Source organism: Myodes glareolus, chromosome 5, assembly GCF_982192425.1.
Source record: "Myodes glareolus chromosome 5, mMyoGla1.1, whole genome shotgun sequence".
NCBI classification, from domain to species: Eukaryota; Metazoa; Chordata; class Mammalia; order Rodentia; family Cricetidae; genus Myodes; species Myodes glareolus.
This window is the reverse complement of record NC_142030.1, coordinates 11,848,719-11,876,409: the sequence shown is the minus strand read 5'-3', so window position 1 is coordinate 11,876,409 and position 27,691 is coordinate 11,848,719. Positions and strand designations below refer to the sequence as shown.

At 43.3% G+C, this 27,691-nt stretch overlaps 1 protein-coding gene across 4 annotated transcripts; it reads left to right on the top strand.

Annotated features, from left to right (window-relative positions):
* Nucleotides 1-2,446: 2,446 nt before the first annotated feature.
* Nucleotides 2,447-27,666, top strand: Taf1a (TATA-box binding protein associated factor, RNA polymerase I subunit A). Of its 4 annotated transcripts, none has more exons than XM_048439518.3 (11): nt 2,447-2,599; nt 4,105-4,284; nt 7,187-7,356; nt 10,022-10,135; nt 11,876-12,074; nt 13,268-13,398; nt 14,689-14,847; nt 21,119-21,185; nt 21,801-21,924; nt 24,236-24,390; nt 26,472-27,666. In XM_048439518.3, exons 2-11 carry the CDS (start codon nt 4,161-4,163, stop codon nt 26,588-26,590), a joined length of 1,362 nt encoding a protein of 453 aa, XP_048295475.2. In that variant the 5' UTR covers nt 2,447-2,599; nt 4,105-4,160; the 3' UTR covers nt 26,591-27,666. The 4 variants fall into 4 exon arrangements, with proteins under 4 accessions (XP_048295475.2, XP_048295477.2, XP_048295476.2 ...); XM_048439519.3 differs by having other exon boundaries at nt 2,460-2,603; XM_085687586.2 differs by having other exon boundaries at nt 2,462-2,599; nt 4,058-4,284.
* The last annotated feature ends 25 nt before the right edge of the window (nt 27,667-27,691 follow it).

Genomic DNA, 27,691 nt, shown 5'->3' with positions numbered 1-27,691 from the left:
CACTTAAAATACTCCCAGTCATGTATCTTAAACTTGTTGCCTGGAGTCCTCCTTCACAATAAAAGCCAGAAGTGTAAGGCTTCTTAAAGCCCAGGGCTAGAATGGCTATAGTACCACTTTCATCATATTTTCTTAGCCCAAACCACTACAGCTTGGTGCCTACAGGTAACTGCCACGTTAATGTTCAGTTTGAACTGGGAGTTTGTGTAGGGTTTAGCTTGCTTCTGCTACACCTGCTGAACTGGAACTATTCATGTGGTTGCTTTCCGCCAATAACTGCTCTACACTCTGAGAAGATCACTTTTTTTTTAAAAAAAATATCTTCTCCACGTGTTTAGAATCAAGGCACTGAATGATGTCTGTGCTTTCTTTATGGTGCTCATATGCCAGGAGCTCTTTCTTCATCATCCTCTCTCTTCAGAAGGCTAGCCTGGGCTTCTTTAGATGGGGGCTCAGGTACCAAACGTGGAGGGGGACAGTGAAGCTGTGTCTTTAGAACAGTCTTTTCCCAAGTCTCAGTCTAGTGTAGGGTCCTAGCCCATGTATTTCAGAGAAGTATGAATGGATACTTCATTCATGGTTGATAATCCAACTATGGTTGGATAAAAGTTTTCTCTACTCTGCCATACAACTTGGCTTTGTTTTTATGCTTTTATTTTTGTCACACTCTCTTTTCACCCATACTATTATGATGTAGTGTAGTTCATTTGTAAGGATGTTTTTCGATTGCTTGATTATGTGAATTTTTTTTTATATACAGAAAGGTTTGTGGGAACAATATTTTCCAAGACGCCTGCAAAGCTTTTACAAAATGTAGTTATCAGCATTACTAAGATGCTCTGTTGGTGAAAAGCAACTGTGGGAATAGTTTCCTCTCCCTTGTGACATACATTCTTCTAGGCTGAAATCCAGAAAGCTTTTGTGCATGCTCCTTCTCAACACATTTCCATCCATGTACTGTGGGAAAGGGAAGTGGCATGTAAGGAATGTAAAGAAAATGGATTTCTCATTTCTAGCTCCTAATGTTAAGAGATGTTTGAAAACTATGACATCAGAACATTCCCAACCCCCCTCCTTATTTTTTTGAGATAGGGTTTCTCTGCGTACAGCCCTGGCAGTCCTGGAACCCCCTCTGAAGATCAGGCTGGTCTCAAACTCAGAGATCCACCTGCCTCTGCTTTCAAGTGTTGGGGTTAAAGGCATGCCCAATATTTTCCATTTTTATGAGCATGAACAGGAAAACCAGTTATTTATTTTGATGAACCATGCTTCCAGATGACAAGCCAATCACTGTCTTAATGTGTGTGACCATCCCTCCTTGGCCACTTCGTCATTTAGTTTATTTAGCTTTGCCTGTAGTTAAAAAAGTACAGGTTTAAAGGCCAGGCATGGCGGTGCATGCATTTAAACCCAGCACTTAGGAATCAGAGGCAGGCATAACTCTTAGGAATTCTACGAATCTCTATGAGTTCTAGGTCAGCCTTAACTGCAGTGAGTTCCAGAACAGCTAGGGCTATGTAGAGACTTGGTCTTAGAAAACCTAAAATAAAGCAAAACAAAGACAGCAACAACAAAAGCAACAGGCTGAAGGGCAAGGACTAATGACACAAAAACAATATGAAGAACCTCTCTCCAGTGCCTATGGCTACTGCGTATGGGTTATGAAGAAAACAAATAGAATAAAGTATCTGTAGCATTAAAAAAAAACCCTCTTATATACAAACTCTTTTTATAGACCCGTTAATTCCCATGATACTCAGATTCTATTCTCGAGCAGCAAATTCACAGCTTTGGAGGCTTCCATACCATCAATTATGCATTCTTAACTAAGAACAGTTTTTTTTTTCTTCCAATGACTCTAAGGTTGCCTCCATTTAGCTTTTACTCATGAATGCTTGCTCACATCTCCGATAATCTGTCCATTAACAGATCAGTCCTTCAGACAGTATTTTCCCACACATCTCTGGCCATTCTTCAGGATCATCTTCCCTAAGCTCTTCCCCTTTTCACACGGCCTAACAATTTCACTATCCACCTCCATAATTATATACGGCTGTCAGTGTCCCTCTTGAAAGCGAACTCCAGGCCGATCCCTAGAACAATCCACATCGATAAGAAAAAAAAAAAATGGATTCTTGCTCAACTTGTGAAGGTAACAAATCCCTTAAATCGAATGCTAAAAATTTTAATAAAAATAGTTCTCAAAGCAGCAATTAGAATCGGCTACGTGCCCCCTCCTCACACTCAACTTTGCGACGGAAACCTTGGCTTCGCCAGCTGGCACAGACCAAGATGTAAATCCGGGCCAAACCATAGGGAACGCGGAAGCTAACATCCACCTCCGGGTCACGCTCTGAATCCTGGAGACGCTCTGCCGCTTTTTCCACGCGGCCACGCACGAGGGAGGGGCGGGGCTACTCATGCGCGCTCCCCGAACACTGGCAGGGCTCGTTCTGCTCAAGCTCACCGGAAGCGCTAGCTAACTCGACTTCCGGAGCGGGTTTTCTCTGGCAGTCGGTGGCGTGGGGACCGGCAAGCTCTGGAGCCATAGCCGAGCGCGGGGTCGGTGCGCCCTTCGTGCACAGTGGACTTGGAAGAGGTCTGTGAGTGTCCTGCGTCTCTCTTCTGCTATTTCCTGCTGACTTTCTGTAATCTTGGGTTCTGGGAACGTGAGTTACAGGGACTGTGAAGTTTTGGTTACCGTGGCAACCGCCACCACGCCAGTTTGAGTCCTTGAGGAGTAGGGAAAGGGTTTGCGCGGGTTGATTTCACATTCAGTTGTTACTTCAAGCTTTTGCGCCGAACGGCTGAATTTGATTTTTGAAAGCTTAATCTGGATGGAAGGCAGAGAAGCAGAATTTGAGGCAGCTCTTGGGAAATGGCCCAGCAGGTAGTAGAGATTACTGTCAAGCCAGGTGAGGTCGATCCTTGGTGCAAGGACCCCTGTAAATTATCCACTGACCTCCACACGGGCGCGGTGGCCTACCCCGCGCTATAAACAACGTAGCATAAAAAAAGAAATCGTACCGGGCAGTGGTGGCACATGCCTTTAATCCTAGCATTTGGGAGGCAGAGGCAGGCATGAACTCACAGTTCAAGGCCAGCCTGGTCTACAAGAGCTAGTTCCAGGACAGGCTCCAAAGCTACAGAGAAGCCCTGTCTCAAAGAAAAAAAAAATCGTTTGTCAACAGGCATAAGCCCCCGGTTCCATCTCCAGCACCGCAGAAAACAAACAAAAAAGCGACGCCAATTGTATTAATTCTGGACAAATCTGAAGGTGTCCGGAACTAGGGTAGTGCTGTAGGATTGCAGAAAGGAGGGAAATTTCGTGGAATTCTAAATCGTAGTATCTTCATTGTAAAGCTTCAATACTCGATAGGTTGGCAGAACAGGGGTCTTGAGCATCCTGACAGTTATCTTCAAGCTCAGTGGCCTGTGGCTGCGTTTGTAGAGCCATTTATTTGCCATGGCCCCTGCCCACCTCCTAGTCATTTTTGTTACAGCAGCTGGTCTGTGCTCTGCATTTCCTAGACGCTTGTCTTCTTTTGGTCAAGTTGCGTCCTTTGTCTAGGTCCTACCGTTTTCATTCCTAACGTGGAAGAAAATTAGGTTGCTTCTGTGATTAAATTAGATAATTTTAGGCTAAGTATGTAGTTAAGTCCCGGTAAATACCGGCTACTGCTATTATTGTACTTGTTATATTGTGTTGTTAGGTATTCTTCAATTTGTTTCTGTAGCTTTAGATTTTTACTTTGTACTTAAGGGTTGTCTAATTTGTGTGTGTGCGTGATGCATAGTTTAACAGTATCCTTTATCTTTTTATGGATTAAAAATTATGTGTATTAGTATTGACTGCATGTATATGCACTGTGTATGTTCCTGTTGAGGTCATTGGGTGGCCTGAGCTCTTACATGGGTGCTGGGCACTGAGCACAGGTCCTCTGTAGTCCCAGTCTTCTCTTTTGAAAAGTGAAACTTTAGCTTGGGCTGTTGCTGACTTAAACAGATTCAACTTTTACTTTAAAAGAACTGTGAGGTACAATGGGTTCTGCTGCAGGTGATATTTATTAGAAGAAAAGATGGCTACTCTTCTGTTCCATTCAGTTGCCTGTGGATTAACATGTACTGAAGCTAACTGATACTCTCAATTTGGAATAAATATGAGCAAATTCCGTGATGAATTGACAAGACTTGCTGTGGCAGAGCGTGACAAGAGAGAAGGTTCTGTGTTGTCTAATCCTGGAATGCATTTCCCATGGCTTCAGGAGCGCATAGAAACTGTTGGTAAGTGAGCCAACATCGAAGTCTTTCTCATTCCAGGAAGTGCCGAGATTGCACACAGATACAAAATGAATAACCGAGCTAGTTCGTTCTTCCTCCCTCCCCTCTTATTTTATTTTATTTGTTGTTATTGTTTAGACAGGGTCTTGCTATTTATCCCTGACTGACCTGGAACACACTTAATGTAGCTTAGGCTGGTTTTGAACTCATGGTTGTTCCCTTGCCTTAGCCTCCAAGTTCTGGAATTACAGGTGTGAACCATGATGCTTGATTATCTTTCTAAGATTAGATGGGATGTTTTCCTTTTCTTGCTTACAGCTATAGACAAAAAGGAAATGATAAGAAATCAGGTTTTTTTTTTAGATTTTTTTTTGCATTTAAGCTATAGTATGATAGATGTGTATTTATTTTTAGATTTTTAGTTCTCTTTACCGAGCACTTATATCTTTGGTGTTGGCAGAATATTGGTCTCACATTGAGGAGCACATACACAGGAAATGTTAAGGAAATTTCTGTTGATTCAATGAAAAAAATTCCTTATAGAATTGATGTAATAGGTTTAAAATGCAGCCATTTTTCCATTTTTAATCTAATGTAGATGTAGACAAGATTTTCAGTAGGTTAACTTCTTTTAGACCATATAAAGAATCAGCGATCCGTATGCTGCTGTGTGCAGACCTTTAAATACACTTACACCAGCACTTTTCCTACTGCTCTCGATGCTTTCCTTGGCTCCTAGAATTTGGCTCCCATTTAAAAAGAAGAATTCACTTAATATATTCCCAGTAAGTTAGTCATGTGTGTTAGTCTCAGTAAATGTGTGCACTGGCATTTTTTTGAGGACACTGAATTGCAAAGAAGTTAAACCCTTAGGTAATGATACAAGGGAGCAAGTCAGGTCTGTCTAATCTCAAATCCTGTGCTTTTAACAATAAAGAAGTCGATGGAGCTTGGCCTGAGAGCAGTCTTCCATTAGGTGACCAAAGGCTGTTTGAACAGATATTTTGCCAGTTTTGTGGGCCAGGTGCCTGGGATTGTTGTGGTCTAAGCAGCTTGTGTAGTTCTTTTTGAATGCAGTGTCTGCTTCAGAGGCTGGCCCAGGCTTGGTAGGCTCCATTTCTGATCAGCTTCCATAGCTGCAGTACTGCTAGCTTCAGGACCACGTGAGTGTTAAGGCTGAGGATCCTGGGTGTTTGGAACATGCACTAAGTGGTCTGGGAAGTACCTGGTCCATGCTGTAGGCTTCTTCCCCCTCCAGCCCTCCTCTAGACAGGGTCTTGCTGATCAGCCTTGATTAGCCTGGAACTGGCTACGCAGACCAGGTTGGCCTCAAACTTGCAGTGATACTCCTGTCTTGGTCTTGTGATTGATGGCGCCACCATGCCCTGCTGAGAGTCTGTGATTGTTTTCTTTTTAACTTATATATCCCCTATGAAATATGTTCTGTGTACTGTCTTGCAGTACTTATTAAACTGTCTTGACAGTTTTATGGTGTTGTATAAATTGTTTTCTAAGTTCAATAGTTGCAAGTGAAAAATTTTCAGCACATGATGGATTTTTAAAATGGAATTATTTTACTTTTAAAGTAGATCTGGTGGAATCTAAATCATAGACATGTAATATATTCTGTTACCATTTTTCAAATGATGAATAAAAAAGCTAGTTGGTGGGAGTTTTAGAATATTGATTTTTCTTTGCAGAAAGTATATATCACTGATATATATGTGTGTGTTGTGTGTGTGTGTCATATATTGCAAGTATTAGAGTTTCTTTTGAGTTGAGACATTGTAATTATTGGTTGTAGATAATTGATCAAAATAACAAAAGCTTTGTTGAGATTGTTGGGACGTAACTATTAGAGTAAATTTATTTATTCATTCATTCACTCATTCACTTTGGTTTTTCGAGACAGGATTTCTCTGTAGCTTTGGAGCCTGTCCTGGAACTAGCTCTTGTAGACCAGGCTGGCCTCGAACTCACAGAGATCCGCCTGTCTCTGCCTCCTGAGTGTTGGAATTAAAAGTATGTGCCATCACTGCCTTGCTTAGAGTAAATTTTAATTTGTATTTTATCTCCACAAAATAGATAAGGTTATCACGTTTTCCTCATTGCTTTGTAAATCCATGGGTAATTTTTATATATTTATCCCCCTTCCCGTGCATGAATACTTGATTTTTGAGTCTTGCTATAGCCCAGGCAGACCCCAGACTCAGTTTTCTAGCCATGATGGCATTACAGGTGTGTGCTACACAGCTTGACTGTTGTGTGTTTTTATTTTCCTATGGAGGGAACATTTAACATCAGTTCTGTTTGTTTCAGTTTCTGTAAGTCAGTTTGGAGGGACGGTGAGTCACACGAGGAGGTGAATGGTGGTGAAATTTAAGCAGTGTGTCTGAGGTTACATGATGATCTCTTAAGAGTTGCTAGTGTCAAGCCGGGTGGTGGTGGCGCACGCCTTTAATCCCCGTGCTCAGGAGGCAGAGGCAGGCGGATCTCTCAGTTTCTTTGACAGCCTGGTCTCCAGAGCGAGTTCCAGGACAGGCTCCAAACCTACAAAGAAACCCTGTCTCAAAAAAACAAACAAAAAAAGTTACTAGTGTCAGAGCAGGGTACGGTGGCACACGCCTTTACTCCTGCCTTGTTAAGTTCTCCTTGAGTTTCTAGGTAAGCTGGTTTCAGACTGAATGGAGAGTGGTGACTCCTTGTGTGAGATCTGCCCAGGGTTACTTGTCAGCATTCTGTCACAGGTCAGGAGACCGCTAAAACTGATGCTGTGTGATGTCAGGGTTTAAGTCAGGGGGCTTGACCCTGGGGTAGCTAGGTCAGTAGTACTTGCTGCCCTTGTTAAAGCTTGTGTTGACTGAGTTTTGAATAGCTGAACTGGTGTCGGCTGTCTTTGTTACAGTGACCGGAGGGAAGAAGAAGAGGGATTTTACTCAGACAACAAGTGTTTGTTTAAGCTTCATCCAAGAAGCCCTGCTGAAGCACCGGTGGCAGCAAGCTGCAGACTATATGCACAGCTACTTACAGACCCTGGAAGACTCAGACACCTTCAAGAGACAGGCCGCCCCTGAGGTAGACAGAGTGGGAGTCTGCAGGCGGCACAGTGGCTGCTGGGAGTTGCGCTTCTAGCTCTCCCCACAGTAGCCCTTTGTCTCCCCTGCCCTGCTTCCTGGGTGCTGGTGTGACAGGCGTGCCCCCTCCACGCCTGATTGTGACTTTCCTTTGTCAGTGTCCCACTGCATGGAATGCCACATTGTATGCATCCGTCCATCAGTGTTTTCTTTCAGCATTCATGTATGTGCTTTTGCATGGTGCTTGCTATAATTTCTCTTTGGTATATACTGAAGAGTGGAATTGTAGATTATATGATAATGCTATTCTTAATCTCTTAAGGTTTTACCAAACTCCATACCAAAGTGACTTTTCCACTTTATATTTCTCCAACAATATTTAATGTTTTAATTTTTTCACATCCTTATTGATCGTTCATTCATTCCTTCATTCATCCACTTATTTATTTATGGAGAAAGTCTTGATCTGGATACCATGCTGGTTCAGACTCAGGTTTACAGCAGTCCTTTGTCCAAACCTCTTGGGGCTGGTAGGCACGGGTGACCATGCCTGTTTTTTTTTTTTTTTTGATACTTTGAATTGCGAGTTAGAATTTGCTCGTGCTATGATTTGCATTTCCCTATTGACTAACAATGCAGACGGGGCTTCTCTAAACCCTGGTTGAGAGCACTAATGGTTTTCCGTTTCCTGGCACACCAGCCATGGTCCTCTAATTGCTGTGAACTTCTTAGGAAGTCACCCTCTTCTGGTCTGCCTGTCTGACCCCATCTCTTTAACTAGGATTTTCTTCTCTAGCCTCATTGCCCTTAAGTTTTAATGGAACAGGTCTTTCTTCAGCTCTTGCCACCTCCTCAAGGCCTCCTTTAGGCCTCCACGCTCATGCCCAGCACTCCCGATGTCCTGCTGTGGAGGTGCACACCTGTAACCCCAGCAGGGGGAGGCAGAGGCAGAGGCAACCTTTTCTTGTTTTTAAGATGCCTGATTTTTTAAAAAAATTTTTTTATCATTGTTATTTTTTGATAGTTTATTTAACTTTATTTTATGTGCATTGGTGTGAAGGTGTCAGGGCTCCTGGAACTGAAGTTACAGACAGTTGTGAGCTGCTATGTGGGTGCTGGGAATTGAACCTAGGTCTTCTGGAAGAGCAGCCTGTGCTCTTATCTGCTGAGCCATCTCTCCAGCCCCAAGACACCTGGTTTTATTTATCTACTTTAGGTTGAAAGGGAGTAGGCATTAGCTCAAGACAGAGATCAAGTTCTGTCCAAAATACACCAAAATATACCTGAGAACATGTATTTCTTTAAAATTTGTCTTTTCTGACAGATGTTCTTAGATTGACATCCTTAGTGCGTAGCACATATACTCAATGTGGATGAAAGTTCAGGGGATGCAGACATGTGTGCTGTCTGCGCTTGGAGGGTTGGAGGTGAGATTTTAGGGGTGAGGACATGCCTACTGTCTGCACTTGGAGGGCTGAATGTAAAAGGAGCACGGGCTGTGTCCTGCCACCTGGCTCCCGGCTAGCTTTTTCCGAAATAATTACACGGAAACTGTATTCTTTTAAACACTGCTTGGCCCATTAGTTTCAGCCTCTTAATGGCTAACTCTCACATCTTGATTAACCCATTTCTAATAATCTGTGTAGCACCACGAGGTGGTGGCTTACCGGGAGGATTCTAACCTGCGGCTGTCTCGGAGAGGAGAGTCGTGGTGACTACCTCAGTTCCCTTCTTCCCAGCATTCTGTTCTGTCTACTCCACCCACCTATGTTCTGACCTATCAGGCCAAGCAGTTTCTTTATTAATTAGCCAATGAAAGCAACAGAAATACAGAAGACTCTCCTACATCAGTTGAAGGTGAGATTGAGCCCTGTAGGGACCCATTTTCTGACTTACCATTTATACTGATTTTTAAGCTTATACTTAATATGCATCTTAATGGTGTCTTTTTTTTAAAGACAGGGTTTCTCTGTAGTTTTTGAGCCTGTCTTGGAACTAGTGCTGGTAGACCAGGCTGGCCTTGAACTCACAGAGATCCTTCTGCTCCTGCCTCCTGAGAAGGCTGAGATTAGAGGCAGGTGCCTTTTAAAGAGTGCTAAGTTAATGATGACGCTGTTGTTCTTACCTGGTGTAACGGTTTGAATGAGAATGCCCCATAGGCTCTGGCATTTGAATACTGGTTCCTGCTGGTGGCGCTGTTTTTGGGTGGGGTTAGGAGGTACAGGCCTGCTGGAAGAAGTCAGTCTGTCACCAGAGGTGACTTTCAGAATTTAAGACCACACTGTTTTTAGTTTGCTCTCTGCTCCAGCCTTGCTGTTCAAGATGTGAGCTTGCTCCTGCCGCCATGCCTTAGTACTGCCCTCTTAGAAGAACCCTCTGGATCCTGAGCCTAAGCACACTCTCCTTCAGTTGCAGTGGTCATGTGTTTGGTCACAGCAGCAGACATGTCACCAGTACACCAGCATTTTGAGATGCAGTGATTGCCACCTAGTAAGAGTGCTGCTGTACTAGGTGAGGTGTAGGAAAGTCCAGCAGTGGTGGTTCCGTGGAGAGGGAAAGTTGCTTCTACATGTTATAATCAGGAAAAAAAAAAAACCCAAAATTTTGTAGGAAGAAACTGGATGAGTAAGGATTTATCATTTTACTCTTAATTTCTGCTTTGATAGATTATTTGGAAGCTTGGAAGTGAAATTCTATTTTATCACCCTAAAAGTAATGTGGAGACTTTTAATAACTTTGCTGACCGGATGAAAAATATTGGCGTCTTGAACTATTTAAAGGTAAGAACGTAGACTTGTAAATTTGTATTTTCAGTGTGTGTTTGTTTTAATTGCCTGTATCAGTGCTGAGCGAGAAAATCATGGAAAATAGATGAGACCTGTGGGTAAAGAAGCTGGAAGAGCGAGCACTCCTGTGCAGTTACTTGGTTTCCAGCCACCTTCCGTGTGATCTGATTGGAGCCCTGCTGTCTGTCTCTGGCTGTCAAGACCAGGCCTTCAGAGATAAAACTGGACCTCACTGTGGACACAGCCAGTTCCCATCTGTTTGCTGAACTTTCTTGAGCCGAGCTGGCATTTTGAGAAAAAGACAAATTGAACAAAAAAGTAGGAACTTGAACATGTTCAAATGCTGCAACATTCCTGCTGTGTGGATACCTTTTCTCCGAAGTCCTGTCTTTAATAATAGTTTTTTTTTTTTTTTGCAAAAGGGACTGAGACCACACTACAGTATTATAGCCCCTAACTAAAAGCATCATTTTTTAGTAATTTTCTAAATAATTTGTTATTTTTTTCAAGACTATAAAGTTGTATTAGGACTTGGTCACAAGTTGAGTAAATGTGACAGAAACCGTACAACTTGCAGAGCATAAACATGGATTCCTGGCTCTCTCTTGGTTCTGTTTTTACTTACTCAATTTTCTAATTGTGTGTGTGTGTGTGTGTGTGTGTGTGTAAGTCTGGAGGTCTGATGTTGACACTAGGAGTCTTTTTGAATTTCCGCCTTAACCTATTGAGGCAGGGTTTCTTACTGACCCAGAGCTCCCTGGTTCTGCCCAGCTAATCTATCTAGTAAGTTTGCTCTGGGATCCTGTATCTACCTCTTGTGCACTGGGGTGATAGGCAGGCCGCTATGTCCTCCCAGCTTGACCTGTGGGTTCTGGGGACCCAGACTCTGGTCTGCATGCATTCTCAGCAGAGTTTATCCACTCAATCGCCTTCCTAGTCCCTTTGTTTGTTTGCTTGTGTTTTTCTTTTCTTTTCCTTTTTTTTTTTTTTTTTGAGACAGTGCCTTGCTATGTAGCCCAGGCTGGTCTCCAGCTCACAGTCCTACCTCAGCCTGCCTGGTGCTGGGATTATAGATGAGTGCCACCACGCCCAGCTCTATGGGTATTTTTGCTTTTGTTTCCGGGATACCCTTTCCCTCCTAAACTAAAAAATCCATTCTTGAGCACTCCTTGGCAGGATGTTTTCTGTGAGCATATTTGACATGTATGAAGTTGTTAACATGTTGTCTACTGTAGATCAAGCAGACATAAGATTATGTCATTTAATCTTGGGTTACCTCTTCTGAAGGTTATTGATGACAGGTGAAGGAAGTGTCGAGTGACTGACAGTTCAGGCTTCGATGCCCATTTTCCTTACTGTGTTGCACTATATTCTGTTACTCTCAGTTACGTAGTGTTAGTTGTTTCTCATGTCTGTCTAAATGTAGATGACAGGTATGGACTGTACCACTGTCTGAGCTTTCACCTTTTTTCTTTCTTTTCTTTTCTTCCTTTTTTCTGAGGCAGGGTGTCTCTGTGTAGACCAGGCTGTCCTCAGACTCACAGAGATCCACCTGCCTCTGTCTCCCAAGTGTTATAATTAAAGGCGTGTGCTACCACCGCCATGTTGAGCTTTCCCTTTTGTGTGGGGTCCTACTGCATAGTTTTCATAGGACTAGGCTAGCACGTGTTAAATCTCCTGAGTTTTTGACTAAGAGTTCTGACTTCAGCGACTGAGTCTTTCTCATTGGTGCAGATCTCCTTACAACATGCGTTGTATCTTTTACATCACGGAATGCTTGAGGATGCAAACAGAAACCTCACTGATGCAGAGGCATGGCGGTATGGTGAAAAGTCGTCCTCTCAGGAAGTGCTGATCAACCTTGTTCAGGCCTACAAAGGGCTTTTACAGTACTACACGTGGTCCAAGAAGAAGAAGGAGCTGTCAGAGCTTGGTGAGTCGGCACAGTCAGCTTTCTTGTGGTGGGGACAGCTGCACAGCACAGCTCATAGACCAGCGAGCTAGTCCAGATGGATGGAAGAACCCTTGCTCTTGGAGGATGAGGCTGTCTTGAGTTTGAGGTCAGGGTGGGTTTTATCAAAGTGTTCTGTCTCAAAAATTCAAGCAAGCAAATGACAATCATTTTTTTTTTTTTTTTTTTGAGACAGGGTCTCTATGTAGCCTTGACTGTCTGGAATTCACCATGTAGACCAGGCTAGTTTTGGAACTCACAGAGATCCTTCTGCTTCAACCTCCCAGGTGCTCCACCGTGCTCCATCATATAATCTATTTTTATGTATAAGTTTTATATCCTGCAATCTTAATATATTGTTAATGTTTATAAAGTTTTTAAAAATTAGATTTCATGTATATTATCTGCATGTATGCCTGCACCACATACATTTCTTCTGGTGATTGCAGAGGCCAGGAGAGGGCATCAGATCCCCAGGGACTAGGTTTATAAATGGTTGCGAGCAACATGTGGGTGCTAGGAATGAAAGCCTGGTTCTGTAAGAGCAGTTAGTGCCTGCTGCCACTGAGCTGGCTCCACCCACCTAGCTCTCAGGCTTTTAGTGGAGTTTTCTGAGACTTTCTGTGTACCAGGATCGTGTTACCTGAATGGAGATAAGTTTTGTCCTTTTCAGTCCAGGCGTCATTGCGTTTCCTGCTTCATTGTCCTGATGGAAGCCTTAGGATCGCCAACAGAAGTCATGAGAGAGGATGCCTTGCCTTTTCTCAGATTTTGGCAACTCTGTTAGCGATTTCATTACATTTTTAAAAAATTTAAAAAATTGAGATTGAGTCCTATTCCTAGATTGGTGGCTGTTTTTATAACACAGAGAACTACTGAACACTGTAATGTCTTTTTCTGCCTCTGCTGAAATGACGGCAGTGGTTTGGTTTAGAGGGAGGATCTTCATTGTTTGCACTAGTTGATAGTCAGCTCTTAGCTGACCTTGGGTGTGGTGTATAATTGCTTTTTAGAGGTGACTAGACTGTGTGCCAATGCCCTGTTGCGGAGTTGGGCATTCCATAAAAGGTACCAGTTCTCTTTGTGCTTGTTAAGAGTTTACCAGCGTCCACCCAGACTTGAGCTTTGCTTACGGCTTCTCTAAATGAGTGAGCAAATTTCTTACGTTTGAGCAGATGAGGATGATTATGCTTACACTGCAAAATCTCAAACCATGCTCAGCCAGAGCTGCAAGACGTCTGCAAGTATTTCTGCGCTGCTCAAAACTCCCGGAGTTTGGGACCCTTTCGTGAAGAGTTATGTGGAGGTAAGTAAGTCACTTGTTGTAGGCCAGGGTGGTGATGCTGAGGCAGGGGTGTTGCCAGTGTGAGGCCCGCTCTGGGTATATATGAATACTAATTTGCTGTGTAAGGTAGTCTCATTTAGTTTACCCCGGCTGACTTTTTAATGGTTTGAATGTGAGATGCGCTATAAAGACTAATGTACTTGAATGCTTGATGGTCACCAGCTTTGTGAGATTGGAACTGTGTGTGGTCGGGCCTGGCTGGAGGAAGTGGACACTAGGAGCATCCTGCTTCCGTCCTGTTCCTAGCAGTGTCATGTGATAGCACTGCAGCTTCCATAGAGTAAGCCTTCAGTCTTGACGGACTCTAACCCTCTGAACTCTACATCCAGATAAAGCTTTCCTCCTCCCCTCCTGACCCCCTCACCCAAAAAAGAAAAACAGGGTTTCTCTGTGTGGGCCTGGCTGTCCTGGAACTCTCTGTAGATCAGTCTGGCGTTAAACTCAGAGATCCACCAACCTCAGCCCTTGAGTGCTGGGATTAAAGGCGTGTGCCACCACCACCTGGCTAAATCCTTCTTTTTCCTAGTTGTTTCTGTGAAATTTTTGGTGGGATTGATGAGAAAAGTAGATATACCTGTCATGGCCAGATATTTATGTGCAATAGTAATGTAATTGTGATTGGCAAGTCTGCATTTTTATTGTTGAACATACTGCAAAAACAGGATAATTCTAAAGATTTGGTGACATGTAGAAGGGAGGTGGGAAAACACTAAACCAAAATCACAGCATGGGGCCGAGGAACGCTTTTAGAAAGCTTATAAAGCTACCCCAGTGTCTTAGAGTCCTTGCAGAAGAACCGAGGATTTGGGTGCTGCTTGGTACTAAAGAGACCGTTTTGCTTCCAAAAGATAATCTAGTTCCTCTGTGAATCGCTTCAGAGGAAGGTAGGAGCTGTGGTTAGCACGGACTATTTCAGCCTGAAGTTAGGGCACTGAGGTCTCTGACTTACACCTGGTCATTAGTGGTCTCTACTTTGGGGACTTGGATTTCTTGTAAGGACAGTTCTTACACTGCGGGGGGGGGGGTCTACATTTTCTAGAAACAAATTTAAGGTAAGAATGAGACCTCATGTAGACCTTTGATCATGTTTGTAGAAGTTGTAGGGAGCTAGAAAAGCAGAATTGGTGTTGCTGTTGTCACGTGTGATTTCTTTTTTATTGTTGCTGCTGCTGTCCTTAGCAGTAACTTTGTATCTTCTTTCTGTGGAGTTATTTTACAGAATTGATGTAAGACATACTTTATTTTATACAGATGCTAGAATTCTATGGTGATCAAGATGGAGCCCGAGAAATACTCACCAATTATGCGTATGATGAAAAGTTTCCCTCAAACCCCAATGCCCACATCTACTTATATGAATTTCTGAAGAGAGAGAAGGCACCAAGAGCGAAACTGATAAGTGTTCTTAAGGTATAGAAAATTTCCCAGTGTTTGAATAGAAAGCCATTCCTTATATTATGGCAGCCATAGAAAATGACACCAGGCTGGGGATGTAGCTCATTGCTAGAGCACTGGACTAGCATATGCAAGGCCCTGGGTTTGATGCCCAGCACCATAAGACAAAACAACAAAGTGTAAACAGTAATGTATGAATGGTGTTCTTTGGTCAGTAGAGAACGCTGCTCCCTGTGTGCTTTAGGAAGAAACTCCAGCTCCTGAGGAGAAAGGCTCTGCACTCTGCTTGCAAATACTGCAGTGATATTGGAAAATAACCGTATTGACATTTCATTGACATACTTTAAGGGCAATCATTTTCCTGCGTAGTTGTGCTTTGACGAGTGTTTGCATTCACAGAGCTGCCGTGAAAGTGACGCTGAGGAGTACTTCTGCAGGGCTCAGGATTCCTCGTCTAACCCCCTAATAAACAGCCGCTCACATGCCCCTGTGCCAGGCAGCCATTGTTGATTTATTTTAAACCTCTTTTGAAAATTTTTTATAAATGCAATCCTATAGCTTTTACCTTATTTTTTATCTGACTTCTCTGGCTTAGCATATTTTTAGTTTTTTCCATGCTGTGTGTGCATGTGCACATGTGTGTGCATGGGTGTAGAGGTCAGAGTTGGTGTTGTGTTGGCCTGTTGCTCTCCACTTTAGTTTTACAGTTGCTATTAGCCAGCAGGCAGAGCAGTAAGCATCTTTTGAGGCGGGGTCCTCACTGAACCCAGCACTCCTCATTGGCTAACTTGACTGGCCACTGAGCTCCAGGGATCCGCCCTACCACGTTTATAGGCGTGCACTGTCTTTCCATGTGAGTTCTAGGGATCTGAGCTCACAGACTCATGCTTGTGGGGCAGGGGCTTTATTGACTGTGCTTTAGTCATTGCTTAAGTTTCTTGATGGATGAGGAGACACATGTGAACACACACGGTTGGTAGTGCTGGGCGTGAGCCCAGGACATTACGTCTCCTGGGCAAGCTCTGTTTCCCTGATCTGCAGTCCCAGTCCTTATCGTTCTCTAGCTGTCAGGAGTAACGCCGCTAAGACATCCGTGAGTCTGCGTTTCCTTGGGTAGCTAGCTACCTAACAATGTGTTTGCTAAGTGAGGAGAGTCTGTGCTTCTTAAGGAACTATGCTATTGGCATTACTACCATCTGTGAGTAAAAGTCCAGTCTGTATCTCACCTGCCTCCATCCTGAAGACTCGGGTTTCATCGTGACTTTGGTTTGCTGTTCCCTGACGGCTGGTTCTTTGGGGGAGGGGTCTGCTGTCTCCTTGTGTTCATTAGCTATTTTGTCTGTTTCTTGGGGGATGCTTTTATACCAGCTGGAGAGCTTTTATGCGGTTTGGATACAATTCCTTTGTTAGATATGGATTTGTTAAATTGTTTCTCTGTGGCTCTTTGCTTGCCTGTGTTTTCTTTTTAGTCTTCTTGGTGCTGGGGATTGAACTAAGTTCCTTCAATATTCCGAGTTCCACTGTAACACTGTGAGCATGGTATGTGTCTTAGTTTGGGACACCATGACCACGGCAACTCTTTTAATTTGAGTGGCTTGCTTAAAGTTTCAGAGGTTAAGTCTCTTATGAAGGGGAGCATGGTGGCCTGCAGGCAGATGTGCTAGAGTATCTGAGAGTTCTGCTTCTTACAGGCGGCAGGAAATGGAAAGTTACTTAAGCAAAAGAGACCTCAAAGCCCGCCCCCACAGAGACACACTTCCTCTAGCAAGGCCACACCTCCTAATAGTGCCATTCCCCCTGGGGACCATTTTCTTTCAAATCACCACAGTATGTTTCTATTTAGGCCTCTCTGGATCGCATGTATCATATACGGTTATAATATGCATAATATTCCATGTTATATTTCTGTGCAGGTCTCTGGATCACATGTATCATATGCAGTTCTGATATGCATAATATTACATGTTACATTCCTGTTTAGGCCTCTCTGTATCACATCTATCATACAGTTTTAATAGACATAATATTGCATGTTACGTTCCTGTTCAGACTTCTCTGGATCATACAGTTATAGTAGACATAATATTACATGTTATATTTCTTAGCAGTGTCCTTGAAACAGAAATCCCAACAGTGTCCAAATTTCACAATTTTTCTTTTATGGCTTAGTGCATTTTATCTTAGAAATTTTTGGCTTTCCAAACTGATGAAGATTCTCTTTTATGTTTCATTTTTCTAGATGTGCTGAATGGTTTTATGCTAAAAGTCTATGATGGGCTATTGTTTGTGTGCTGTGAGGTATGAGAGTCAAGGTTATCTTCCCCCTACTTGGCTGGTCTAGCACTAACTGAAGACTGGTCTTTTCTCCATTGGGAGCCTTGTTTGAGATCAGTTGGCCCTGGTGGTATATATTTCCGTCATGTACCAGTAGCATGGTTAGTGTAACTGAAGAAGCCTTGGAATCACATGAAAATTATTTAAATCTGTCTGTTTTCAAAATTTTTCTATTTTTTCTGGGTTCTTTTACTTTATATACATTTAAAAATCATTATGTTTCTATAGAAACAAAAGTCTTGGATTTTGAATCTGTAGACCTATTTTGAAAGAACTGGCACCTTTTACATTTTTTAAAATTATTTATGTATGCATGTGTGGGGCTGTGCGTATGAGTGCAGATTCCCAAGGTGGCCAGAAGAGGGCACTGGATCTTATGGGGTTGGAGTTACAGGCTCTCTTGAGTCATCTGACATGGCAGCTGGGAACTGAACTCTGGTTTTCTGAAAGAGCAGCAAGCTCTTAACTGAGCCTTTTTTTTCAGCCTTAGAAATTGACATCTTAATGAGATTGAGGTTTCTAAATAGAGCATGGCTTGTCCTTACGTTTTTACTTTTTTTCTGAAATATTCTACTTTTTGGTGTATTATTTTTTGGGGTTGTTATATAGTATTTGTAAAAAATTTTTAGCATGATAGAATATTCATATCAAAACTTAGCACCTTAAGTATATAGTTGGCATAAACATAACAGTTTCTTTCTGTAATCACTACAATTTTTGAATGTTTTTATTATTATAAAGTTTCTGCACACATTAAACAGTAAGTTGCTGTTATTGCCTCTCTCAAACCCTGAATGTCTGTCTTTTCCCGTCTTAATGAGTTTGCCTGTTCAAGATGCCTGCTATGAGCAGAACCATGCAGCGTTTGTCTTTTTGTAGTTGTGATTCCATGGTCCCTCTGATGGGGTGTCAGAACTGCCCTTCTTTGTAAGACTGTTTCGTTGTGCCTAGTGAACACAGTTGGCTTGCCCAGTCATCTGCTGGTGGATGCCTGGACTGTGTCACATCTGACTCTAGTCAGTAATGCTGCTGTGAAGACTGATGTGGGTGTTTGAGTCCCTGCTTTTAATTGTTTAGATGCATACCTAGGGGTGACATTGCTGGATGACGTTGTTTAACATTTCAAGGAATCATCAAATGGCTTTCCAGAGCAGCTGTGTCCTTTTTGTGTTCCTGCGAGGAACATAAATAAGAGTCCAGGCCTTCCGCATCCGGGCTAACTCTTTATCCCACCGTGCCTTTCGGATAATAGGTTATGCTAGTGGATGTGAAATAATGTCTCATTGTAGTTTAGATTGTGTTTCCCAAATGTCTAGTCACGGTAGAACATCTTTTCATGTGCCTATTGGCCATTTATTACCGTCTGTGGAGTAATGTCTATTCAAGTCTTTTGCCTTTTTAAAAACAATTAGGTAGGGGTGTGTGTTGACTGTAGGCATTCCCTCCCTCCCATCCTAAACCTAGGTCCCCCAGCATACTAAGCACATCTTTAACTACTGAGCTCCAGCCCTTCTGCCTCAGCCTCCCAAATGCTGGGATGCAGAGGGTCACCACCTGGACAGGCTTGAACACTGATTTAGGTTTAAGATAAAAAAAATTACAGAGAAATGCTATTTTTCTTTCTGAGAGTTTCGGGAGCTAAGAATGCAATCACTAGTCCAAGGGTTGTCATAGCAAAATGAGGATCAGTGCCATATATGTGCAGGTTAAAGCCCACGTGAAGGGTTGAAAAGTGTAGAAAGGTCTATGTCAGGGCTTGGTGGGAAGACTGGTGTGTGTGGTTGGAGTCCAGGGAGAGGAGGAGGAATGGCCCAGAACAAGCAGAAGCAGACAGGCAGTACTTGAGAGCTTCCCAACTCATGTGGTGGTTACGTGAGTGTGTTCAGCTTCATGAGAGCATGTTGACGGCACATAGTACTTTTTTACTTAGCAGTACATGTATTTCAATAAAAAAATTTGAGAGAGTTGAGACATTCATAGATAAATAATGGAAAAATGTTATTGTAGGAACCAAGTTTTAATAACTTCTGTTATTGGTGTGTCAATATTTATTTCTGACGTTGCTTCATTGACCTTTTATAAAACTATTAAGAGAAATTGACAAAATTTGTTGTTTTGTTGGAAACAAAGCCAAGGTATCCCAGGAAATAGAGTGGATTACATCCCAAATGCAGTTTCCCCTCCCTCCTCTCCTCCCAGTCTCACCCCACCCACATCCACTCTTCCTCCAAATCCACTCCTTTCCCTTCCTAAAAGGGCAGGCATGACTCCACTTCTTATTTATTTTGTCTGTGTACATGTGGAGGTCAGACGACATCTTGTCTACCCTCTAATCCCCAGGGTTCACATTCGGATGCCAGGCTTGGCAGCAAGCACCTTTCCTCAAATTCATTTTTAATATATGCTTTGAAATGTGAATAATGTTACTTCAAATCCTGTTTCATAGTCATAAAATAGTTCTTTGTATTCTTAAGAAATAAAGTCTTTGTTTCTCCTTACTTTTTATAAAAGAACTGTTTAGAACAATCACATGCTTTTTAGTGTGGTTTGTTTGAGTTTATTCTTTAAAATTTCTCTCTCTGCCCTTTTGAGTTTTTGCTTTATATAAATCTTCTGTGATATTTTCTGAGCAACATGGTATTTTCTATGTGAGTTCTTTGATTTTGTTCTCTTGAGACTTGGGTGTCATGTAGTTAGAGACTTCAGACTTGTTCTGCAGCCTGTCTGGATATGAGGTCCTGATCTCCTGCCTCTACCTCCTGAGTGCTGCGATCACAGGCTCTAGGCCACCACGCCTGACTTTGTAATTTCTTCTCCTAGTCTTTTCAGAAAGCAACATCATTTAAGTTTTTAATATGGCAAGCAGAATCGATATGTGTAAGATACAAATAAAAGCCTGTCTACTCAGTCTGTTTCTTCCGGTGAACCTTGCCATTTTGTTAGCAGGAATTTTGAGAGGGTGAGGGAGGGAGAGTATGGATGAATTGGAGAGAGGGAGAGAGAGAACACATGCCAGAGGTCAACCTCAGGTGTCCTTTCTCGAGAGCTAGCAACACTGTTTTGTTTGTTTCCTTAAATGTTAGGTTGTTGTTGCTGTTGTTGAGACGGTGCCTTTGTGTAACCCTGGGTGGCCTGGAGCTCCCTGTGTAGACCAGGCTGGCCTTAAACTAACAGAGATTCACTGTCCTCTACTTGTTGAGTTCTAGAATTAAAGGCATTCACTACCACACCTGGCTAATCTTGTTTCATAAAGAAGGTTTTCTCCCTGAAACCCATCTAGTAGTCTAGGTTGGCTGGTCAGCAAGCCCCAGGGACCCACCCGTTTCTGTTTCTCCAGCGCTGAGACTCCGGATGTGCCAGGGTTCTAGGGATCAGAATAAGGTCTTGTGCTCACTAGGCAAACAATTCACTGACTAAGCAGTGTCCCTAGACCAGGTGTGTATTGCGTGGTTGTTTGGCATGTCTGTGCATCCCATGCATGCAGTGCTTCTGGAGGTCAGAAAAGAGTGTTGGAACCTCCTGCGACTGGAGTTAGAGATGGCTGTGAGCTGCCATGTGCTCTTATCCGCAGAGCCATCTCTAGCCCCTCCATCCTTTTAGATACAGGGTTTATTACTGAACCTAAAGCTCACCCCGCAGGCTAGGTTGCTAGGATGGTGAACTCCCAGGATCCTCCTGTTTCTCCTCAGTGCTGCTGGGATTACAGGTGTATGCTACTACTCCTGGCCTTGTCTGTGGTGCTGGGGATCTGAATTCAAGTCCTCATGCTTGCGAAGTGAGCACTCCATCCAGAGAATTCCTTCTTATGTTCAGTTGAACCTGGATTTTAAAAAAAAGTCCTTAATTCATTTGTTGAGAGCATATTAGCCAGTAAAAATTTTACATGAAAGAAAGCTAGAATTTGAGAAATGTCTGTATACTGTGTAAATCACAAGACTATTTTCTCTTTCAGATTTTACATGGGATTGTGCCATCCCATCCACTGATGTTAGAATTCCATATGATGCTTAGGAAATCAGGTAAAACTGTGTTTTATCCTTATTTGTGCATATAGACTAGATGAGGGCCAGCGGCTGTGATCCAGGGGTCACTTCCACTCACCGCCTGATTTCACAAGCTGCAGTCACTGGCCCTCCGTGCCTCCTGGGGTGCTGGTGGTTGCTTTGCTTTATGACTGTAGAACCTGTCTCTGCAGTGAGAGTCCATATCCACAGCTCACAGCTTAAAATGCTTGGTGTCCCAGCCCAATGGAGAGACTTGGGAAGTAGGAAGACATCTTGTTAACCCCTTGAGTGCTGCAGTGCAGTACAGTAAAGAACATATGTCTTAGAAGGAAGTCAACTTGTTTAAGCCAATTGCTACAAAGTCTGTAGGTCCCAACCTATAGATACTAAAAATGCCAAATAGAGTAGGAGGTATTTAGAGGGGTGTAACCTGAGAAGAGGCTCACCACTCATGTCCCATGTCCTTAACCTTCATCTCAGCACTGCACAGTGAGCATAATGAATTGTTCTAGACACTTAACCAGCCAGAAGGCTTGCAGTTCATAATGCTTCAGTAACACGATGTAGCTTCTTGGCTCTGAGCACTTCTCCAGTGCCTTCTGTAAGCTTGGGCTCTTGTGACTGTTGCAGAGACAGAAGAACACCGGAAGCTGGGCTTGGGCGTATTATTTGAATTCCTTGATTTTGCTGGATGCACTAAGAACATAACTGCCTGGAAATACTTGGCAAAGTATCTGAAGCAGACATTAATGGAGTAAGTGAGAAACAGTATTTATCAATGGTTCAACATAAATAATTGTAGCACAAATAATATAAACCTAGATACTGGGTTCAAGCTGAAGATCAGAAAAGCAAAGCAGCCAACCACTAGAGAGACATTTTACCTCTACCAAGTCTTTAGACCAAGGGGGCAAGATTCTGTCTCCCTGAATCCTCAGACTCCACACTGTACTGAGTTTCTGTCTCTTCCCCTTTATATTCCTCTCTCTGCTCAACCATATCACTCCTGTCTCTACCTCCCTAGTGCTGGGGTTAAAGGCTTGTGATCCCAAGTGCTGGGATCACCTTTGTGTGAGCTCTGTTTCTCTTTTGAACAGATTGAGTCAGGGCGGCCTTGAACTCACAGTTATCCGACTGCCTCTGTCTCTGGAGTCCTGGGATTAAAGGTGTGTGCCACCACTCCCTAGCCTGTATGGCTGACTCGTGTGGCTGCTTTGCCTCTGGTCTTCAGGTAAACTTCATTTATTAAAACACAAATAATTTACCTCTATGCGTAATAGTCACCACATTTTAAGTGTTGCTTTTAACATTTCTAACTTAATGGTTTGCATTTCCTGTATAGGATCTTAGCTCTTTTTTTCTGAGTATCAGAAGCTAGTAAACACAAACTCATAAGCCTAACACACAGAAATTCTATGCATATATTTCATGTTAGCAAAATCAGCGCCACATCTGAAAGCACATCTTAGCATGTCTGATGCTGCACCTGCCATGCATATTGTCAGCACTGCATTCTGTGTAAGAGTAGAGGCACGGCCCTGCTCACAAGTATTCTGTATGTGAGAAAGAGAGGCTTCCCAGAGTTAAGCTTCACTTGAACGTTATGTCCCTCTTGGGTGGTGAGGAAATCCTGTGTTTGAGAATACTTGCTTCGGGCGTAGAACTGACTTTACTCTGTGCTTGCTACTCTGGTTGGTGTTGTGAACCTGGAGCCCAGGGCCCAAAAGTGAAGCAGAAGAAAGTCTCATGTAGTGAGACTCTGAATAAAGTTACCTGAGTAAGGTGTCTGAGCACAGGGACAGGATACATTTGGAGAAACATTTTTCCGTAGGGGCATGTGACTAGCAACAGCTGAAGTAAACTCACTCTCGTCTGCTATACCCGGTGGGGCCCGGAAACACAGTCCAGAAACAATTCCATGTTTTTGAAGAAACTGATGTCACAAGACTCGTCTTGTTTTCTTGGAATTTCTCACAAGCACTGAGAACTCCCACACCACTTCATTCTGGGACCAGGTTCCAACAGTGTTTCGATAATCCTCCGACAATCCTGAAGACAGAAGAAGGCTGAAACTAGGTGGATTTTACAGAGAAGTCTTAAGACTTTCATTTATTTATTTATTTTCTTAAAAAGCTCTGGTAGCAGAGAAGTCAAAGGTGAAGGCGCCAGCAGATTTGTTCTTGCTGTTGCCTCATATGGTGAAGGACCCGAGTCAGCTGCTGCCTTGACTCTTAAGCACCGGTCCAGTTTGTGACTCAGCTCAGGTCTGGGCCCAGTGCCTGACCTTGTTGGAATGGCTACTGCACTTCAGCACGTGGGGCCTGTGAAGAGCGTGTTCACACTATGGCAGTGTGATTTGTTGGCACACTCACCGTCGGTCACTTCACAGATCTGAAGTACCGTTTAATCCCTACTAGGCCATAGGGTTTCTGAAGGCCAAGTGACATATTCTTCACATGTTGGATCCAGCAGGTCCGCCGCAGGGACCGCCACAGGTGTTAATACACATTTACCCAAGTTGCCGGTGGGCACTTAGTTTGCTTGGTTCACCTTCAAGCTCATGTTTGTATGTTTTTGTAGTGATGGCATCTGAATTGGCATAGTAACTTTGGTAACATTTAATTTTATCTAAGATTGTACCGTTCCTTTTAGGTGGTTATGATAGTAACTTGCTATGTGGCGCACTCTGTGCAAGGTGCTTTATGGGGATCTGCTGTGCTCTTGGACTAGAAAATAGCCTCTTCCACCATCAAAGGATTGAGGCTCAGAAAGGTGGGCAGCCTGCTCAGGATCATACAATTGGAGATGGGGGAGCTGAGATTTCAGTCCAGGATTTTATCTCAGTGTCCGTGCTGCTGAGCACTCTGCTGTAAGGCGTCGGCTGTGAAGTGGAAATGGGATGTGCAGACCAAAAAGAATAAACATGGGCCTGCCTCCTGCTTCTGTCCTGACCATGCTCAGAAGTCAGCCCGGGCACTTCTCCCGTGTTGTCTTAGAGATGCGCACGATCAGCTCCGATGACAGCGTTCCACTTCACTGACTTCTTTTCTCGTGTTTCCTTCCAGAAGTCATCCGGCGTGGGTCGAAGAAGAGTGGAAATCTAGGAGAAGCTGGTGGCCGGCCTTTCACTTCAGCTTCTTTTGGGCAAAGAGCGACTGGAAGGCAGATGCTGACTTAGCTTATGAGAAGGCTTTTGTAGCGGGAATCCTTTTAGGAAAAGGTTTGTGGTTCTCTTCTCTGTGGTTTTGTGTTTGTTTGGATGTAGCTTGTTTATTTATTTATTTATTTTTAATTAATTAATTAATTTATTTATTTGTTTTTTGAGACAGTTTCTCTGTAGCTTTGGAGCCTGTCCTGGAGCTAGCTCTTGTAGACTAGGCTGGCCTCGAACTCACAGAGTTCTGCCTCCAGAGTGCTGGGATTAAAGGTGTGCGCCACTACCACCCGGCGTAGCTTTCGGCTGGCTCTGAAGCTAGAAAGTGGGCCCTGTTGCTCATCTTGTCCGGTATGATGCCTCAGGGGTATAGATGCTTGAGATACAACCGGAACAAAAGTGTGAGCCCTGAGCAGGATCGTGGTAAGAGCCTATGCGGGATCTTATATACTGTATGGTTGGCTTCCACATCCTGACTTGAGTTCGGGGCTTAAAATACACTGTGCAGGCTAGACTATTGGGCTAGACTATAAGGTTTGCTTGTGACATCCCAAAAAGTACAGTTCTCTTGACTGACCTCGGTGTCTTTATTAGCATCATGTTATATTTTCTCTCTTGTAAGGAATGAACATCCCCACCCCTTGAAAGAATACCACCTGTGAACAGCGAATCTTTTAAAAAGAGGAAACTGATCTTTTATTATGGGATATTTTGTCCAGTGAAATGCGTACCTGCTCTGCACCACTGAAACATGAGCAGTGGAACATTCTAGTAAACTGCCATGAAGTATGTCTAGAGGTAGGGAAGGAGTGCAGTAGTGAGCACCGGAGAGCCCTGTGCTGAGAGCTGCAGTGTTCGCCTTTGTGGCTTGTAGCCCCGTGCAGTGAGCTCCTGAGGCCATATGTGGTGCTGAGAGGGCGTCTCTCGTCTCTGGTAGGGTGGAATCAGTGTGTTTCCTAACGTTACTAAGATGAGGAAAAGGTTGGGTTTGTGAGAAAAGGGGATTCATGAGAACAGAGTTGACAGATGCCATTTCTAAGAACACTGGCGATGGAACAGAAATGGGCTTGCCTCCAGCGCTTCCTTCCTGAACCCCGAGTGCAGTACAGTGAGACAGCTCAGGCAGCTGCGTCTGCGCTGGGTCTGAAGGTCAGGGCGGTTTCCAGTCCTCTTACTTGTCATTTAGGCCAAGCAGCAACCATTGGTGGCTTCTGTGTGAAGTGCACGCTGTGAGCGTGGCTCTTTCCTTATTTGCTGACTGGGTTGTCAATACCAAGTGAACATCCCCTGGAGGGCTCTGACTTCTCAAGTGTTCTGAGAGTGAGACGCTTGGCTCTGCTTGAGAGTGGCGCCTTTCTCCTTCGGGGTTGGTGTGGCATTGAGCCGAGTTTGCTTCTTCTCTGGCCACCATCATTACATTCTCACATTCCATCTTGGTCGGCTTCTGCTTTATCTTAGAATGGCTGTGGCGGCTGTCCTTCATCCCATGCTGTGTGAGGCCCTTCCTCAGTTAGCAACCCAGCTGCCTTCCTGCCTAAGTTCTCTTCAAGTTTATGCAGTTATTTAGTGTAGGACAGCGTGAAATTCTTTCCAGTTTTCTATATAGGTAAAAGCAGAAATCTGGCTGTATTTAACTTCTACTATAAAATAGTATATTTATGAATACAAATTCATGCCTTACTTCCAGATACCAGGAGGCTGTTGTGGGAGGATCATTTGAGCTCAGGAATTATATGAAAACCTGGACAACACGGCTCGATCCTGTCTCAGAATAAACGCACAGATTATTTTAGTAACGCCGCAGTCACTATTAGCCCGCACCGCTAGTACTGTCCTCAGGGATGGCAGAGAGGCTCTATAGTTATGGGATATAACCTAGCATTTTCGTAGGAGAGATAGATGTATGGCAGCTGAGGATATAATAAAATCCTTACGTGACTTTAGCCAGAAAGCTGAGATAGGAATGTTGTTTCTGTTTGTTTAAGGGAGAGCGTAGCTCTCGAGTAGTTCCTTTTGCATTGGTATGTGGGATATAAATGAGTTGACTTTCATATCCTTAGTGTTCAGGAACTGAAGCAAAAGTAAAAAATGTAGAAGTGTACTCAATTGAGAAATATTAAAACTTTTTTATTTTGCTTATTTTTTAGGTTGTAGATATTTTCGGTATATTTTGAAACAAGATCATGAAACCTTGAAGAAGAAAATTAAGCGGATGAAGAAGTCTGTGAAAAAATACAGTATTGTAAATCCAGGTGTTCGCACCTAGATGATTAGCTGCACAATGTAGTGCTCTGTGGTTATTGAATGTCAGTGTTTCATGTTTTAAGATGGTTTTTCAAGTTATTATAAGTGTGTGTATACATGCTTGACATGTCAGCCATGTCGTGTCCTTCCTCAGGAGCCTTGCTTTGAGACAGGTCTCTCACTGAGACCCGGCACTCACCTTTTAGGCTGGTTGACCAGTGTGTCCCAGGGATTCTTCTTAGCTCTGGGATTGTAATTGTAATTTATTCATTCATTCATTTGTGTGTGTGTGTGTGTGTATGCGTGTGTATGCGTGTGTATGCGTGTGCAGATGACTGGGCATGAGTGTGGTGGAGAATGACTTGCAGGAGTGGTTGCCTCCTTGCTCCGTGTAGGTCTCAGGGACCAACTGTGGCAGTGAGACTGACAAGTGACCCTGTCCACTGAATGGATCTTGTCAGCCCTGTGCACAGCTCCCGTGTGGGTACTGTGTTCAACTCGTGTCTTAGTGGGCTACTTCCCCGGCCCTTTATTTAATTATTCTTTTAAATAATTTATTTTTATTTTGCATGCATTGCTGTTTTGCCTGCATACTTTTCTGTGTCAGATTCCCTGGAACTGGAGTTACAGACAGTCGTGAGCTGCCAGATAGGTACTGGGAATTGAACCCGGGTCCTCTGGAAGAGCTGAGCCATCTCTCCAGCCCCCTATTTCTATGTTTTTTACATTTCATTTTATTCTCAGTTATAGTTAAAATAATTCCATTGCCTTTACTGTTTGTAAATGTATATATCTGTATTTTTTGTAACATTACATGTATATTTTGCTTGTATTTTAATAAATAAAGCTTGCCTGAAAACCTTGACAGTAAAACAGCCCCACTGATCAGCCTTGTTGACCAGGCCGTGGTAACACACACCTTTAATCCCAGTAGCCACACTAATTTGCCATAGTAATGGGATAGCAGCCCTAGAGAGGAATATAAGACGGGAGGAGACAGTTCTCAAACACAGTCTCATTATGATTTTTGGACTAAGGTCAAGGTAAGAGCCAGTGGCTTGGCTGCTTTGCTTTTCGGATCTTCAGGTTGAAACCCCATTTCTGTCTCTGAGTTTTCATTACT

Coding starts and splice junctions, on each gene's coding strand:
- Taf1a (XM_048439518.3), top strand. CDS start 4,161: ATGAGCAAATTCCGTGATGAATTGACAAGACTTGCTGTGGCAGAGCGT. Junction 21,925..24,235: donor CTGAAGCAGACATTAATGGA/GTAAGTGAGAAA, acceptor GTTTCCTTCCAG/AAGTCATCCGGCGTGGGTCG. Junction 24,391..26,471: donor GGGAATCCTTTTAGGAAAAG/GTTTGTGGTTCT, acceptor CTTATTTTTTAG/GTTGTAGATATTTTCGGTAT.